Source organism: Polyodon spathula, unplaced genomic scaffold, assembly GCF_017654505.1.
Source record: "Polyodon spathula isolate WHYD16114869_AA unplaced genomic scaffold, ASM1765450v1 scaffolds_1438, whole genome shotgun sequence".
Taxonomy (NCBI): Eukaryota; Metazoa; Chordata; class Actinopteri; order Acipenseriformes; family Polyodontidae; genus Polyodon; species Polyodon spathula.
The window spans coordinates 180,487-196,301 of NW_024472918.1; the positions used below are offsets into that span (position 1 = coordinate 180,487).

The 15,815-nt window shown below is 40.4% G+C and overlaps 2 protein-coding genes across 3 annotated transcripts; one reads left to right on the forward strand and one right to left on the reverse strand.

Annotated features, from left to right (window-relative positions):
* Nucleotides 1–136: 136 nt before the first annotated feature.
* Nucleotides 137–6,863, forward strand: dolk (dolichol kinase). Of its 2 annotated transcripts, none has more exons than XM_041242911.1 (2): nt 137–239; nt 1,094–6,863. In XM_041242911.1, exon 2 carries the CDS (start codon nt 1,227–1,229, stop codon nt 2,832–2,834), a length of 1,608 nt encoding a protein of 535 aa, XP_041098845.1. In that variant the 5' UTR covers nt 137–239; nt 1,094–1,226; the 3' UTR covers nt 2,835–6,863. The 2 variants fall into 2 exon arrangements, with proteins under 2 accessions (XP_041098845.1, XP_041098846.1); XM_041242912.1 differs by having other exon boundaries at nt 150–239; nt 1,108–6,863.
* Nucleotides 6,864–7,268: 405 nt separating this feature from the next.
* On the reverse strand, nt 7,269–14,916 carry phyhd1 (phytanoyl-CoA dioxygenase domain containing 1). The gene is made up of 11 exons (XM_041242913.1): nt 14,746–14,916; nt 13,610–13,768; nt 12,765–12,840; nt 11,665–11,712; nt 10,597–10,652; nt 10,062–10,124; nt 9,720–9,741; nt 9,197–9,325; nt 8,628–8,744; nt 8,128–8,254; nt 7,269–7,833 (listed from the first exon to the last, which is right to left on the reverse strand). Exons 1-11 carry the CDS (start codon nt 14,776–14,778, stop codon nt 7,788–7,790), a joined length of 876 nt encoding a protein of 291 aa, XP_041098847.1. The 5' UTR covers nt 14,779–14,916; the 3' UTR covers nt 7,269–7,787.
* Nucleotides 14,917–15,815: the final 899 nt, after the last annotated feature.

Below are 15,815 nucleotides of genomic sequence, written 5' to 3' on the forward strand. Positions count from 1 at the left end.
CAGAAAATAAATAAGTTTCTGAAGCCGAGATGCCAAGCAGCGTGGCAACCACAATCACGTGTTCCTCTGTGAGTAATGATTGGCTGCCTTCCATGAAACAGGACCCGCCCTCGTCATGTGACAAGCGTGCATTTACCACCCCACCCCACCCCCTTCCCCTCCCTTAGCTGTCAACAATGGCTACCATCAAGAATCCCTGATTAGACAAAAATATAATTCCAGAGATCGGTTCTGCAAAGGTAAGGTAACGTTTTTTTCTTACCAACAAACGATGGTGTGGTTTTATTTGTTGTACCTCGCTAGCAATCTATTCTTACCCTACGCTGTGTGCTGAATTTGAAATTTGTAATCGTAAAATCAACTGAACGGTTTAGTCTGAAGGCCGGAGCCAGCGATCAATAAGTGAAGCAAAATGCATGCTGGCCGTAAGTTACCGCATTGAGTTGCTTTATATAGCTGTCTTAATGTGTATTTACCTCTCGATGTCACTGATCGATGATCATTTTGTAAACATTAATGCAGTGCAGAACCGTAGACGCAAACACACACTGCAGCAATTACCAATGTGTAACATTTATAAGCTGTTTTACTTCTAGTGGAGTCGACGCTTGTCATTCTCCGTGAATTTCGGGTACATAAAGCATGGGAACATGGTGGGAAGTTGCTGTTGAAGAAACACAGTCTGTATGCAACACGGGCACATTTGTGGCGTCTTCTGCAACATGTCGTGAACAAAGTAGCTTGTTTATTGCATAGTTCTGAACTGAATTAGACATTAGCAATGTGATGTAACGTAGTAATGTTAAATTCACGAGTATTGCAGTGTCCAGTGGAAGCTGTATAACCCAATTCAGCTTTCGGATTCTTTTTGTAAGGTGTACGTTTGCAGCAAACATGGGTTATTCATGTTTCAATTAGCTGAGGAAAATATATAATTAATACTTTATTACAACAAAAAAAATCTCTCAATGATAAACCAGGTACTCCATTCAAATACCAGAAACTGATCATGAGAACTGGTCACACTGTTGTCCTATGTGTACATTCTGAATTGTATACAGGGCTGAATCCTAATATATTAATTTTTTTTTAGTTTTTTTTTTACAGATATTGTAAAATGGAGCAGAACAATCTGAAGACTGTGTGAATACCAAATTGTTGGTGGAATTAAAACAGGCTGAAAGAAACAACTGCGTTGGATTAAAAAAAAAAAAAAAAAACAGATTATGAATACCGCTGTGAGAGAAGGAAACACTGCAATCATGCAGACAAACCCTGTGCTTGTGGAGTCTCTGGTGGTTTTCAGCATTGTGCTGTGTGTCCATTCTGTGATCTGGAATCAACTCTCTTGGTGCGCCATTGCCTTGGCCATTCAAGCCTTCTACGTCCAGCACAAGTGGGATCGTTTACTGAAGTCTGGTGGAGCGGTGTTTCAGTTCAGGCCCTCGGCCAACAGCGGTATATTGCCAGCTTGCATGGTTATGCCTCTGATTGGAATGGCTGTGAAAGGACGTTGCGAGGACTCTGGCAATGTTGTCTTTGAGCGTTTTTCCCTTGTGGTCACAGCGACGGGCATGGCTCTTGCCCTTTTCCTCTCTCTGATTGCCCTCGGCATTACCAGACCGGTGCCCACTAACACCTGTGTAATTTCAGGCATTGCTGGCAGTGCTGTTCTTTACACCGTAAAGCAAACCCTGACAGTCTCAGAAGTCATTGAAGTGCTGGAGGTCCTTCTAATCTTTGTCTACCTCAGTCTGATCCTCTTGTTCCTGCTGCCTCGCTGTTTTACTCCAGGGGAAGCGCTGATCATTGTGGGAGGCATTAGTTTTGTCATCAACCAGCTCATCAAACGCTCTTTAAATGCCTCCGAGGCAAAAGGGGACCCTGTTAACTACTTCCTGTTGGTGGCAGTAGTGGGATCACTCCTCCTGGGAATCTTCTTTGCCCTGCTCTTCTGCTTCATGGAATCAGAAACCTGGGTTTCCTCGCTCTTCTTTCACATGATGACAGCCGTTCTGGGCTTGGGGATCATTCTGCCATGGCTGGCGCTTCTCATCAGCAGACATCCCATCATGTGGTTGCTTGATTTCATGCTCCACAGCCAGACACGGCTCTACCTGTTGGGCTACTGGGTTTTCCTGGCCGCGTTGGCTTCCGTGGTCGTCCTGCACCAGAACACCAAGAGGTCATCCGAGTCCAAGAAACACCAAGCCTCCACGCTGGTGAGGAAGTATTTCCATTTGATCGTGGTGGCCACGTACGTCCCCGGCTTGATCTACGACCGGCAGCTCCTCCACGTGGCCTCAGTGGGTTGTTTGGTGGTTTTCCTGCTCCTGGAGTATACCCGCTATTTCCGTATCAGACCTATGGGCCAGCTGCTTCGGCAGCTGCTGACTCTCTTTCTGGATGAACGTGACTCTGGCCCCCTGATCCTCACCCACATCTACCTTCTCCTTGGGATGTCACTCCCCATTTGGCTGTTCCCTGGACCCTGCACCCCCAAAGGGACCCTCCCTGGTGCAGGGGCACTGGTACCTTACGCAGGGGTACTCGCAGTGGGGGTTGGGGACACCGTGGCTTCTGTTTTTGGCAGCACCCTTGGGGAGATCCGCTGGCCTGGGACCAAGAAGACCGTGGAGGGAACTGCCACTTCCATCTTTGCTCAGGTCATCGCTGTTGCTTTGTTGCTGATCTTTGACAGCACTGTTAACTTGAACACAAGCTACAGCTGGATCGTGGGGTCAATAACACTAGTTTCATTACTGGAAGCCTACACATCCCAGATAGACAACCTGATGTTACCTCTTTACCTTTTCGTACTACTGATGATGTGAACACAGTGTGGAATGAAATCCTATTAGTAAGAAGTCATGCTAGTACTGTATCCACTTTCAAGAACTATGTTAAGGTCATGTTTCAATTAATTTGCCATCTGGCAGTATTGTAGGGGCTCAGGACCATTATGAATGTTGTTCCCTGTTGTAAAGTATATTTTAATCCTGAAATTATCAACCATGTAAATTGTAACTTTTGCCCAGCTTTGAATGCTAGCAAAGGGCTATATTTGCAAATTTTACAAGAGGAAGAAAAGCCAGATTAACACATTTGAATTATTTGTCAATTTTATTTATAAATAATGTTTACAGACACCCCAAAAGGTAAACAGCGATTGATTGTGTAATGCTTATTTTTGCATTCGTAAGTGGATACAGTACTTTTAAAAATGCACTATTCTTTCATACTCCTTTTTTATACACTGCATATCTAAAGGATCAACAAGGAAGACCTCCTAGAGGACAAGGACGGCTTGCCGTGTAATGCCCTGGTTTTGCAATGAGAATCATGACAACATGGCTAAGCTATAATTGTTCTGTCTCTCCGTTCGGTGACAAATCTGAAACAACCAAGAATTTGTGATTTTCATATTTTTTGATTTCCAGACTTTATTTCCAAGTTTTTTCTTACCACTGTAAATTAGCTCCCTGTCTTAGTGCTAGGGTCCCCCCCTGAGCGGTACACTGTGATGCACAGAGGAAATGATGTAGGGTCAGGAGGTGGGATCCTATTGCCTGCACATGGAAAGTCCCTCCATTAGATTTACAGAGTTGTGTAGGATAAGTGAAATTAAACTGTGAGTTGCAGTGAAAACAAAGTCTGGAAAACAAAAATATATACAGGTGAAATGCAAGACAAAGCCTTGATAGTGATGCTTTTACTAGATGTCATTGGTAAAAAAAAGATTCAGCAAGTGATGCGATCCCTTTAATATTGTGTACATGTTTTAATTTTCTCTGGGTAGACTTCATTCCCAAGTGGGTCGCACCACCTGGAAGCCTTTGGCTACTGAAATATTAAACAGGTTATTGGATTTCTCTATTTGGTTTCCAGTTTGCTTCCTGACTTTCTTTTGGCTGTGTTGTGCACTTCAGATAATAACCAATGGAAAGTCAAACGAGTGCATTAGACAGCATTTAAAAGCCAGCTAAGCCCAGCCGGTCCCACTTAGCTATATCGGATTCATTCACGTTTCCAAAGCTTATTTATTATCTGAGATGGTTGATTTATTAAAAAAAAAGATGTCAAAGAATGAATTTTACTTCTGTAAAGAAAGTATGAATAAATGTTAGACGACATGCCTTAAATAATAACTGCAGCTCACCACAACAACAAATTAATACTTTATGTGCTGTAGTGGTATTGATTTGAAGTTCAGCAATCCTGCCACTAGGTGCTGCTACAAGTCAAACAATAAACTTGACTGATCTTTAGAAGTCACTACACTCAGCCCTGTAAGCCATATACACTACCATCACCATCAAGCTTGATCAGTATTTCAGAAGGCATTGGCAAAGTAACGTGTAAACTTGGCCTGTATTCAATAATCAGCATGCCGTTAAATGTGTTGAACTACAGTAAAACGATATGCCAGTTCTTTAATGCGGTCCTTAATTTCAAAGGAGAATGCACACAGCTCTTTCTTTGCAGTGCGCAGTATTGAATGGCTTGTGTGCTTTTCTGTTGCACTGGATAATAGACTGGCCTGAATCGGGCAGTTCTAGCAGCGTACGCAATGAAGGAAATGTAGGTTTCATCAAAGGGAGTGGAATAATGGATTTTAGAAGATTCCTGGCATGCGGTACTAAATAAAAAAGTGGTTCAAGCTGATGTTAAAAGACATCTTTTGCACTCAGAGTTATAGCATTAATATGTGAGTAGATTGCTCCCAAGTGGCGCATCCAGTAAAGGTACTCTGCACAGAGTGCAGGATTATTAAATCCAGGCTATGCCACTGACGATCGTGGCCGGGGAGGGTTAAGTTGGCTGGGGAATCCTTGGCTGTGGTCTGGTCGGTGGACAGACCACAAATCCACCTCTATTCCCCTGCTATCCAGGGTAATTTAGCTAGCCTAAATTATAGGGATTTGTAATTTACGTAAAAGCAGGAAATCTTGCATGCATTTTATGAACGCTCCATCAAATCAAATACAGTAGTGTTGGCTGGATTTCTTGCTAACAGAACTTAGTTTAGCATGGTACGGTACAGGCAGTTACTGTATGTTTCATTAACTCTTTGTGGTTGATTTGTGAGAGCTCAGCAGTGCTTACTCTCTCAAAGTTAGTTTAGGTAACTGTTTGGCAACACTAATGCATGCCACCACAGCGTGTAGTAATAATATATTTATATTACATATATTGACATTTTATATGGAACATATTTCTGCAAGTGTGATTTGAACAGCTTGATAAAGCTGATTTTTATATTTTGGTTTTCTGTTATTGTTTTGGAATGATGTGGACTGATTTTTTTAATTATTATTCTGGGTTTCAAAAATAATTGATAGCCAAGCATGAAATATCATAATCACAATTGCTTGATGTCTGAGCCCCTGTAGAAATACACATGCAGAAGTCAAATGGGAAGGAGGTGGTGTAGTAATGTATTTTGTTTTAGATTGGGTAAACAAACGAAGGGCCAAGTTTACTAAGTATTTAGTCCAGTTATGTTTTTTATTGCCACCATTGGTTTCTAATTGGGAAAACTGGTGATGTGTTCCCACAATATGTGAGCGGCGTACATGCTTTGATATACAGACAGACAGACTCTGTGCAAGCACAGATTAATAAAGAATGCAAGATTCATTACAATTAGACAAGCGGTTCTTTAGATCTGTGTAAAAGCTGCGTGTCATAAATACACCTGCCAGCAGTGAGAATGATAGAATTGGCTAATCAGAGGCCCGTGTGTATGATGGATTTGTAACAATCCGTCCCTTTCAGAAAAAAAGGGTGCAAACCCTGCACTGGACTAAATGCTCGCGGTCTGTCCCAGAGAGTCCACTCTACACCAAGACAGTGTCAAGTGTTAGTGATCCTTGAGACCTTGTTTAAAGCCGTTAATTCAGCCGGCAGTGGGTTCTAAGGAAACACTAAAGGTCGAAAATATTAAGGAATTATCAGACTCTTTGAAACATGCAAAGACAGTAAGCAAAGATGATCTTTCTGAAAAGTGCTTGTACAGGACATTGTGAAATAACCGTTGGTATGTTGCAGTTTTAAGTGCCTGTAATACTTGAGGTGGGAGGGGGAGATATAATGTCATGCATTGTGGCTCTGGTTGTGTTTAGTTGTTTTGGGCTCCTTCAAAACCATACTAATTGACACTTCTACTCATTGGCTACAGAGTGTTTTGAATATGAATTGTTGTTTCTGTTTGGTTTTTGAATAATTTGCTTTTTTTTTGTGAAACCTTATTCGGGTAACGTGTCATAGGGAACCTGTCAATGGTTTAGCTGTCATATTCCTGTCTGTCATAACAGAGATGGAAATAAGACTTACATAGAAGCCATTTCTGAATGTGTTAGCTAGCTGTGTGCTTGATACCTGTACCATTGCATTAATACACGATCCTGTTTAAAAGTGTACTGTACTAACTTGCTCGCTCAAAGCCATAGCTGTTTTCAGAGCTGTTGATAACAGCTGCACTCATGTTCAGGGTACCTATTAATAACATCATGCTGTTTGTCCAGCAGTGATAACTGCAGCCTCCAGCCATGATAGGAGGTCCAAACCATTCCTGCTCAGTGGAAGAACGCTACAGCAGAAATGGTAACGTAATCTGTAGTGTCTTTTACTTCTGTACATATTGACTGCGCAATTCTGTTTTCCTCGCTGTGTAGACTGAGAACCTGTGTGGCGTTTTGTTGCTCTTTTTGTTTTTACTGTGTGCATTTTCTGAATGGCATGTTAAGTATTTATACCACTGAACTGTAACTTTGTTTTTGCTGCCTCCTCACCCAAATGTTCAGTGGGTCAAGAATGGAAAACCAAGGCTCTGTGATGACAAATAAATGAGAAGGTCGATACATTCGGACAAACAGTGTTGTCTTAATGCATCATCTAAAACAAAATCCGTGTTTATCTGGAGCTTGCTTTCACGCTAGACCAGTCAGGAGTTTTAAAATCATCCCAGTGGACAGACAGCAGCAGTGCGCTCTGGGTATGACGTGAACTGGATTCAGAACAATTCCTGCCTGCGACGGCAAGGGTTTATCTTGTGTAAGAAAACCACAGTCTATCTGAGGAAGCACAGACACCAGCTGACCCAATATTTGTCTGTTCTTTGATCATCCGGTAAACTTGGCACAATCAGGTGAACCTCGATAAAGATGGCGGGCAGGGCGGGCATCTTCAGAGGTGTTTCAAAGACAAGAAAAACATTTTTCAACCTGTTACTCAGTTTGTACTAATGTCAAATGGAATTGTACCATAAAATTAACAATTTACAATGAAGCAGTGCATGTTTATTTCAATGTGCAAGAGATTGAGGTACAGAGAGAACAGAGATTTAAAAAATCTAGTCGGTGTAGAAAAGTTACATTTAATTATAATAATAATGGGCATTGGGCAGATAAGAAACACTTGTACACAGTGTCTGATGTGGATCCTGCACGGTGGGGTAAATCTGCATTAGACCTTGCTGACCAATTATTTGTGTATATGACAAGATGAGATATTATTAATATTTTCTCTTCCCCCAGTCCAGCTTTAGCCAACTGTATCCTGGAACTATATTAAAGATGCTGATATATTATTGCTGGGTATAATACAATAGGACCTGGTTTTGCCCTGCTCTGTTTGTATGAGCAAGCCCAGGCTGAAACCTTTTTTTAAAATTCAAAATAATAAACATATTGGAACCCCAGAAATCATTATGTCAGAGTTTATGTAAGGGGTTCCACGATGCCCGGTAGGAACTGCATTGCTTTCGCTGTAACTGCTGGGAAGGTTTAGGTGTAGAGGGAAGGGAAAGGGAGCTCCTGGGTTGGCTGTAACCTGGGGGAAAGAAGACACAGTTCGAATTGTAATCAGTAAACACCTACCATTCGATAACGGCCTGTGCAGTTACCGAGGTATTCTTTCAGAAAATACTTGTAACACATGTTACTTAAAACTGAGCTTCATACAGCAGTAATAAAATAGCATAAAAACCGGTGGCTGTCCATTAAGTACAGTAGCTTTCCGCTATGACCGTTTTTGGTTGCCCACGTCACCATCACAAAACCCACAACCTTTAAAGCAGACGGAATCTGTATTACTTTGCCGCCTCCCAAGCCCCCCCACCCTCACCAGTTCTCCGCACTCCAGCGTGTGTTTTCTGACTCCATGATGTGGAAGGTGTAGACCTGCCGGGAGCGACTGGAGGAGTTCATTGCGCTGCGATGGACCACTTCCCCGTGGATGAGGATCAGGCCACCTACACAGACACAGAGAGCGCTGAGGAGACACATCTCGACAACTAGCACAGCAAAGGCATAAGTGAGTAGAAAAGAGGGGTGATCAAGGGTGGGTGCGAGGGTCATCTCCCTAAAACCAGGGTAGAACATGTAGAAAGGGTGTGTATTTCCATATGTACAGCCCAAAAAAGCCCCCGATCCCATAGCAAATCTACATTGTCAGGCCTTTTAAAATCATTTTTCTTGTTAGCTTTAGCACCTTGTTACACCCCTTATTTTCATATGTCTTCCTGCATGAAAGTCTACACAGACTGTTATTATTATCAGACTTTATTAAAAGTTTGCACTCATCCAGTGGGGTCTCAGGCAGACCTCAGGTCTCCAGGTGCTTGCCTTTGTTTACCGGAGCCTTGACAAACTTCTCATCTGCATAGGTTCCCTCTGAGCCGATGAACTGCGTGCGAGGGAAGGTACCTTCAGGGGTGCGGGCCATCCTCCGGGTAATCCCAGCTAGTGAGAAAGAGATGGCGTCAATCAGATGGAAATGACATCACATTCTGGGGTGGGGTCAATTCCTGCTTTTCAATTCCAATTCCTTTTTAAAATTCCAGTTTGAATTCCCATGCCCTTTGAATCAATTCCAACACACCACTGAGCAAAACTGCAATTAGCAGTACTGGGTTAAGATGAGCTTCTCACAGTGGCAGCAAATGACTTGAATTGAAGTCACTGTTAGTCAGTTAAATGGGCTTCAAATGAAAGCAGCTGAACAATCACGACAATCATTATGTCTCTAAAATATCAATTCCAATTGCACTGAAAAACATTAATTACATTATCCCAGATTACATTAAAATTAGCTTTACTGTTTAATGATCTAACTATATACTTATTTACTAATATATTAAAAAAACACAGCATAACATGTGAGAAGCAGAAGGTGTGTTTGTTGGGTGTCTTACTTTTGTGAGACCCTGGGATGAACCACAGGCAGCCGTTCTCCTCGGTGGCATCTTCCAGAGCGATCCAGACTCCCATCACGCTGCCCAGGGGCTCAGTGTACAAGAACGTGGCATCCTGGTGAGGGGTCACTAAGGGAAGCCGAGAGAACGTGTTTACTTAACTCCCAATGACACATTATAACTTGCAGGGGGTGCTGTTCTGCATTGGTAAAGAGCCATTTACAAAAAGAAAAAAAGACCTATTTTTGTTAGACCAGCTCTGACCAGCTCTGAGCAGCACACACCAGTTTGGTTATCCACTGTTTGCACTATAACTGCAGGTTAATCCATTAAGGCATTACTAATGAACCTAAAATTCTTTCAGAATGTTTGTTACTTCCTTTACTGATGACAAAGAAAGGCTGCTTTTCAGTTAGAAGTCTTTGAATGGGATGCAGTTAACGTGGCTGGTTGATGAATCTGTTTTAATAGATGTAACAAACTCATGAATGTTCACTAAAGAGTACAGAAGTAGATTTCTTACCTTCACCACCAATTCCAGGTTGCTGAAATAAAGACAAAGCTTGTGTTTATGTGGAAGCCGCTTCTTCAGCTTTCAAGTTCTGAACATGGCATTTGTCAAAATAGCTGGGGCTGGGCCTTACTGAAAGGTAGACTAAAAAAAAAAAAAAATTGACTTGCAAGTCAAACTGGGCTTGTGCCAAACCCTCTGAATTTGTGGGGTCAAACTATTTAGCTTTGTACCCCAAGTGCGGGAGCCTGCGACCCCTTCGGTGGGTGTACATTCTGACACTGTGGCCCCCAAACAGACCTCAGTGTGCACAGCACTGATTCACGGTCAGTGAGTTTACAGTTAATCACATACCTTAAAGATGTACATGCTCTGAACCACTACTGGCTGCTTGAAGTCCAGCTTTCTGGACAATTCCTGTAAAAGGCAAGGGTCAAGGTTTGCACACAAGCACTGCAGGTCATTACGAAAGAGTCAGCATTGTGTGGTAAGCTACAGAGTCACCACGGCAACCACAAGAGTGCATTTTCATCATCTTCTCTAGACTAATCCAAACATATTTAAATAAACCACATAAACAAACGTTGCCTTTGTAACCTTACTGCTCTCAAAGTTTTATAAATACGTTTATTTTAGTACTACTATTTACAGAAACATTACTTTTAGTTTTACGGAGGATTGATGATTGAGTGTGTAAAGTATGATAGATTTACCCTGTTACGTTACTGAAAACAGAATATGCATTGGACCCTTGAAAACAGTAACTTTTTGAAGCGCTAAAAGGCATGACATGTTATTTTTAATGGAGGTTCTCACTGTTTTGTGGTTATCATACATGAAAAGAGATACGAATTTAGTGTTTTTATATTTAGCTGCCTCTGCTGCTTACCTGGACTTTTGGAGAATGTGTGGCATTTTTAAAAACAGGCTCATAGGCATGAAGAGCTGTGAATAAATATTTGGAAAAACCATTAGTGATGCATCATTCAAGCATTTATTGCAATATACATTTTTTGTATATTTTTGTTTCAAAATCTATTACTTTCATTATAGGATTCTTCTAACTGAAAAAAAAAAATCCTTTCACAGCATTGAAAGCTATGGTATGAATTTGTTACAAAAGGATTCATCAAATTGGGCAAAAACGAATCCCTTGTTTCGCTAAATGAATACTTCTAAAGCAAGCAAGTAATGAGAACACACTGTCGTATGGCTTTAACTGCACATAAAACAAGGCTTTATAATTGCTTCCATCCTGTTATCCAATGCAATCTTTTCATTTAAAGAGTTCAACAGGGGACTATTTAATTCTAATGGCATTTTAATTAAAAGCATGAAAGGCGTGTATTTTCTGTATAAATACAAACTGAAATAGCATTAGGTAAACATTTAGAAGGCAGATTCAGTGGGCTTATAGCAGTAATTACTGCACACAAGGCTGCACTTCCCAGTCTGTTCAATGTTCCTCTGTAACAGCTCTTTGATCTCTGCAGAGCCCGAATGGAAAATAGCTTACCTGGTTTGAACGGCACAAGGCAATAAGCAGATCAAAGTTTATTGAACCTTTTTTGGGTCATTGAACCACCTCACTCTTTTAATAATTGGTTACAACATTTCATACATATATATATATATGTATATATATATATATAAACAGACAGCCTTCATTTGTGTAACCAAATACAGTTTAAGCCAGAAAGTATGCAGTCGTAGGCTACCATTGCTTATATATTCAAGTAACGTGCTACAGAATGTCTGTCCTCACAATTGGATGAGCAGTTCTTTGGATACATCTGTGTAAGAGAGACATACGCCAGGCATATGAAACCCAGTCTCTGTAGTGTCAATGCCCTAACAATGTAAACAACACGTTACAAAGAGAGCAAATCGGGGGATTTATAGGAGAACAACCCCTTGACTAGCATTTACATACTGAATCGAATCACCTTGTACTTACCATGTCCAATTTTATTCACTGAACGCTCTCTTGGCACCAGAAAGTCACCTATAAGAGACACCAGAAACATACTATATTACAATGCTAGCAATGCCACTGTCCAGTAAGCCCCCAAAATGTATAAGCAGCATCTATATTTGATTGTTTCTGAAAATGAATGGTTATGCAGAAAGTAAATTAATTAGTTTGTTATACTATACAAAAATCATTGCTATAATACATTTTTACATTTTGTATGTAAGAGTATATACTACAACTGCCTTCTTACAGTAATGCATGGCATATCTTGGGTGTGTATATACCCCATTGCTTTTGACTAACATTTTTTATAAAGATTAGGTTTGTCACTGCTACCCTGTCCTATTCTATCAGATGATTCCACCGTTCTGCAGCAGAGGGAGGTTTTTAATTCTTTCCAGCGACACACAATTCTTTCGCCATGTGCTGGATGAAAGTCTTACCCTTTCTTTGTATTTGGGTTGATCCAGGTTAGATGTCAGTCCCAATATTAACAGTATTCTATCATTGTTAAGATGGTCATGTGTGATAAGGGGCTGGTGATCTTGAGCTGTAGTCAGTCACTCTATTCCAGTGAAGTTCGGGTCAGTCAGTATAATCATGTAGCATACCAGTATCAGTGCTCTATTCCCTATTAAACGCAGTTAATACAAATCTAATGTTTACTGTGTGTTGAATATCAGCCTTCTCTTACGGTACAGGAAACAGATCCAATGTTTGAGTACAGGTATATACTTGCATATAGTATGTGATCAAAAGAATAATCATCTCTGGACTGCTATAAATGTGGTCTTGTAACACGGAGTCCATTTTTAAATGGCCTTTTTTAGGTTGGACAGCCATCGCTCACAAGGCCCAATACACTCTTTTGCAGGAGGTATAAAAGGTATCCATCCATTAAATGGTTTTCCAAACTCAACATACAGCTAGAAACTTGGTCCGTTGCTTTTCAAATGCCACACTAAAAAGAGAGACAATATCCCCAGTGCTCAATAATGCACCCTCTCATTGACACTTCTGATTGGTGCTTTTAGGTTCTATTCAAGCCTTTGAAATGTTCTGCTTGAGTGACGCGTGCTTACCTTGACTGTCAAAAACTCCTTTCTCGAAGAAGAAGCGGATCTTGTCTCCACTTGAAATGAAATAATCTGCGCTGCCCTTCAGAGAAAGAGAGATACATTTTACAATTCAACACACTACAAATGCAGTCTAGTCATAGTCTAGTCGCAGTCACAAACAAACACTGCTTACCTGCATCTGTAATTTAAGGAAAGCGTGCAAAGAAAAAATAAAGTAATTATCAAACAGATCAAGCAAAAAGGGTGCAAATCACACAACAAATTTGTGCTGAGGAGAAGACAATGGCAGGATACCAAACTCGTACTCTTCTAAAGTTTATATGCAAAGCACACTTCTGTTCCATCTCCTCACCCCTATTTACAAGGCAAATAGATGTTGATAGGGTATCTATTCACACTACTGCCGCGTGTGACAATGCTTTCAACAGGTTAACCATGATAGTTATTTAATATGGCTGAGCAGAGCAAACAACTCATTGAAACAGTGGTTGGGTAGAAAAAATGGAAATACTTGTTAATAGGGTGTCAATAGGGTATAAATAAAGAACAGCTTTATATAGTATTCTGCAGTACATACCATAGTAAATTATAGATAGCTATACTGTTTTTAGAGGACAGTATAGTTATTTTTTTTAACTGCACTGATTTGCTGATCAAAAGTGGTCTTTAAAAGGGCATGATGACCACAGAGCGATTGTACTGTATTAGGGAATACATGTCAGGTATGGTACAAATTAATCAGTCATGCGAGGGCCAATCCATTTATCAAAGTGTAAGCTGGTTTTGTCTAATCGGTGCCTGTATTACACAGCTAGCTATTTTATCAGGGAATCACATAAACACTGCACCTGAGCCTTTAGCTGCTCCTCCTGTTCAGTGCAGAACTCCGTTCGGCAATGGAGCGGCACATCCATTCTCTCCACGATCACCGCCATCCGCTCCAGCAAGGTATCGCACTCCTCTGGGCTAAAGAACCCCTCCAGCACCAGGTACCCATCCTGCCGGTACTGCCGTACAAACAACAGCGACAACTTCGATTTATACAGCGCCTTATCATGTGCAAACCTGCGCATCTCAAACCGCTTTACACAGTTAAAAAAAAAAAAAAAATCAATTTCTAAAAGAGATTAGGATTAGGCATCACAGTTACCCTTGTGCACATGTCAGCTAGGAACAGCAATAGCTGAATAATAATAATAATAATAATAATAATAATAATAATAATAATAATAATTTCAAGATTGAATCCTTTTTTTTTGTTTAAGTTATTAAGTTGTATGAAGGTTGTGTATAATTTTGTGTGAATTGATGTTATTTCGCTTCGTGGTCCCCCACTCAAACAGCGCGATATTGCAGTACATTTCTTAATGGAGCTAAAGTTTGAGGTTCGCCAGTTAAAGTTATTTGAGCGCTGTAGTGACAAACTGCGGTTCTGTTGCGTGTATGGGGAAACGGGACGACCTGGCGGTGAGGGTAGATCATAGCGACACCTCACTAATAAATGGAGCACAACTCCCTTGCCAAAAAGTGCAATTAAACAGCAACATATGCATGTATAGAACATGGGATTAATTTTATGGCGTTCCATTTAATTGGTTTAAAGTCACTGAGTTGCGAGTTTGTATTTTATAGTGCTATTGTATACGAGTTTGTAAATGGGAGAGGAATTAAATATATTTTGTCAACCTGTTTTGCAAACGGTTTATATTTTATATTGCAATTGCACTCGGTGGCGTTGCAACAATATTACCTGAAGAAATAAACGCAGCAAACCCTTGCTTCGATGCTGCTCAAATGAAGCGACAGGTAATTGGACTGGTTGCTGTCAGTTTATATTGGAAACAGTTAAAGTCATGCAATTAATTACAGGGGCCAGTACTGTAGGAGACTGCCACAGTGAATCTACCTGTGATGGCTACCAAGACAGCGCAGTCTCTAGTGTGAACTTCGTAAAAAAACCATGCAAATTAGAACTCCGACTCACCTTTTGAATTTGGTCATCTGTTATAAAAGACATCGCTGAAGAAAGCTACTGTTTGTTTTGTTTAGTTTTTATTTATTTATTTTAAATCAATGGCGTGAATCAGCTGGGGTTTTTTTCTCTCCCTTTCCGAGCTCTGAGGTAGCGAAGGCTGACAGCAGCATGTGATTTAAAGCAGTTTAACAGGATTAGCTCAAAAATGACCCCGGCGACGTCAGGCAAACTGATAAAAGCTTTTACGCCCACCTGGCCGCTGCAACTCACTTGAGCTCTTTTGTGAAATAAATACATTGTAAAAGCACAGTGCAGTAATTCAACAGAATCCGTTCAAATCGTCTTTACCGTGCTTGTTTCTTTAAATTTGTTTCCATAGCCACCAAGCACACACTTACTTTGGATATGAAATGTGTGCAGCATTCTGGCCTCAACCATTATGAACACGTATAGAATAAAAAATAAATAATAAAATAATACAGTTTGTTTGTTTGTTTTACCTAATGAAGAGATCTAAATCTACTAAAATATAATTAGAGTCCACTTACCACTGCTTTATTCTTTGTCATTGTGCGCACACTCTTCTTCACCAGAGAGAGCACATTGTTAATAGTCCAGTCTGTTTTTGTTTCCAATGAGAGTAGTTTATGTGACAGGGACCAAAGCTTCTCCTTCCTTCTTTGAAAAATATTTGCTCCTACTTGCAATAGTGCGAGTTTATAAATTAAAACCATACACTGCTCCAAACGTATAAGGGATGTTTAGGTGTGTGTTTTAAGTGTGAGCTGGTTTTTGAAGTAAGCTTTGAAACACCTGAAGTGATTCGCTAGCAGGAAGCCTCATCAACTGTCCATCTGTAGTGTCTTTAAAATATCTGCATAATAAAAACAATCAGAGTAAAAAATATATTAAAGAGAGAGACCAGTGCTAATAAATACATTGATTTTAAAACTTTGGCAGGCGCTCTTACATATTTACAAAAACATTGATTTTTATTCTCTCTCTACTATGAAAGAGCACATTTCTTAACAATTCTAGTTTTGGGATATGCTTGGTATTTTACTCATGGAAAATTAAAA

What these genes read in the sequence shown, in the direction of transcription:
- dolk (XM_041242911.1), top strand. Translation starts at nt 1,227, where the DNA reads ATGAATACCGCTGTGAGAGAAGGAAACACTGCAATCATGCAGACAAAC.
- phyhd1 (XM_041242913.1), bottom strand. Translation starts at nt 14,778, where the DNA reads ATGTCTTTTATAACAGATGACCAAATTCAAAAG. An exon ending in CAGATGACCAAATTCAAAAG is followed by an intron (nt 13,769 to 14,745) that starts GTGAGTCGGAGT and finishes TTTGTACGGCAG; the next exon opens with TACCGGCAGGATGGGTACCT. An exon ending in CACATTCTCCAAAAGTCCAG is followed by an intron (nt 10,125 to 10,596) that starts GTAAGCAGCAGA and finishes TGCCTTTTACAG; the next exon opens with GAATTGTCCAGAAAGCTGGA.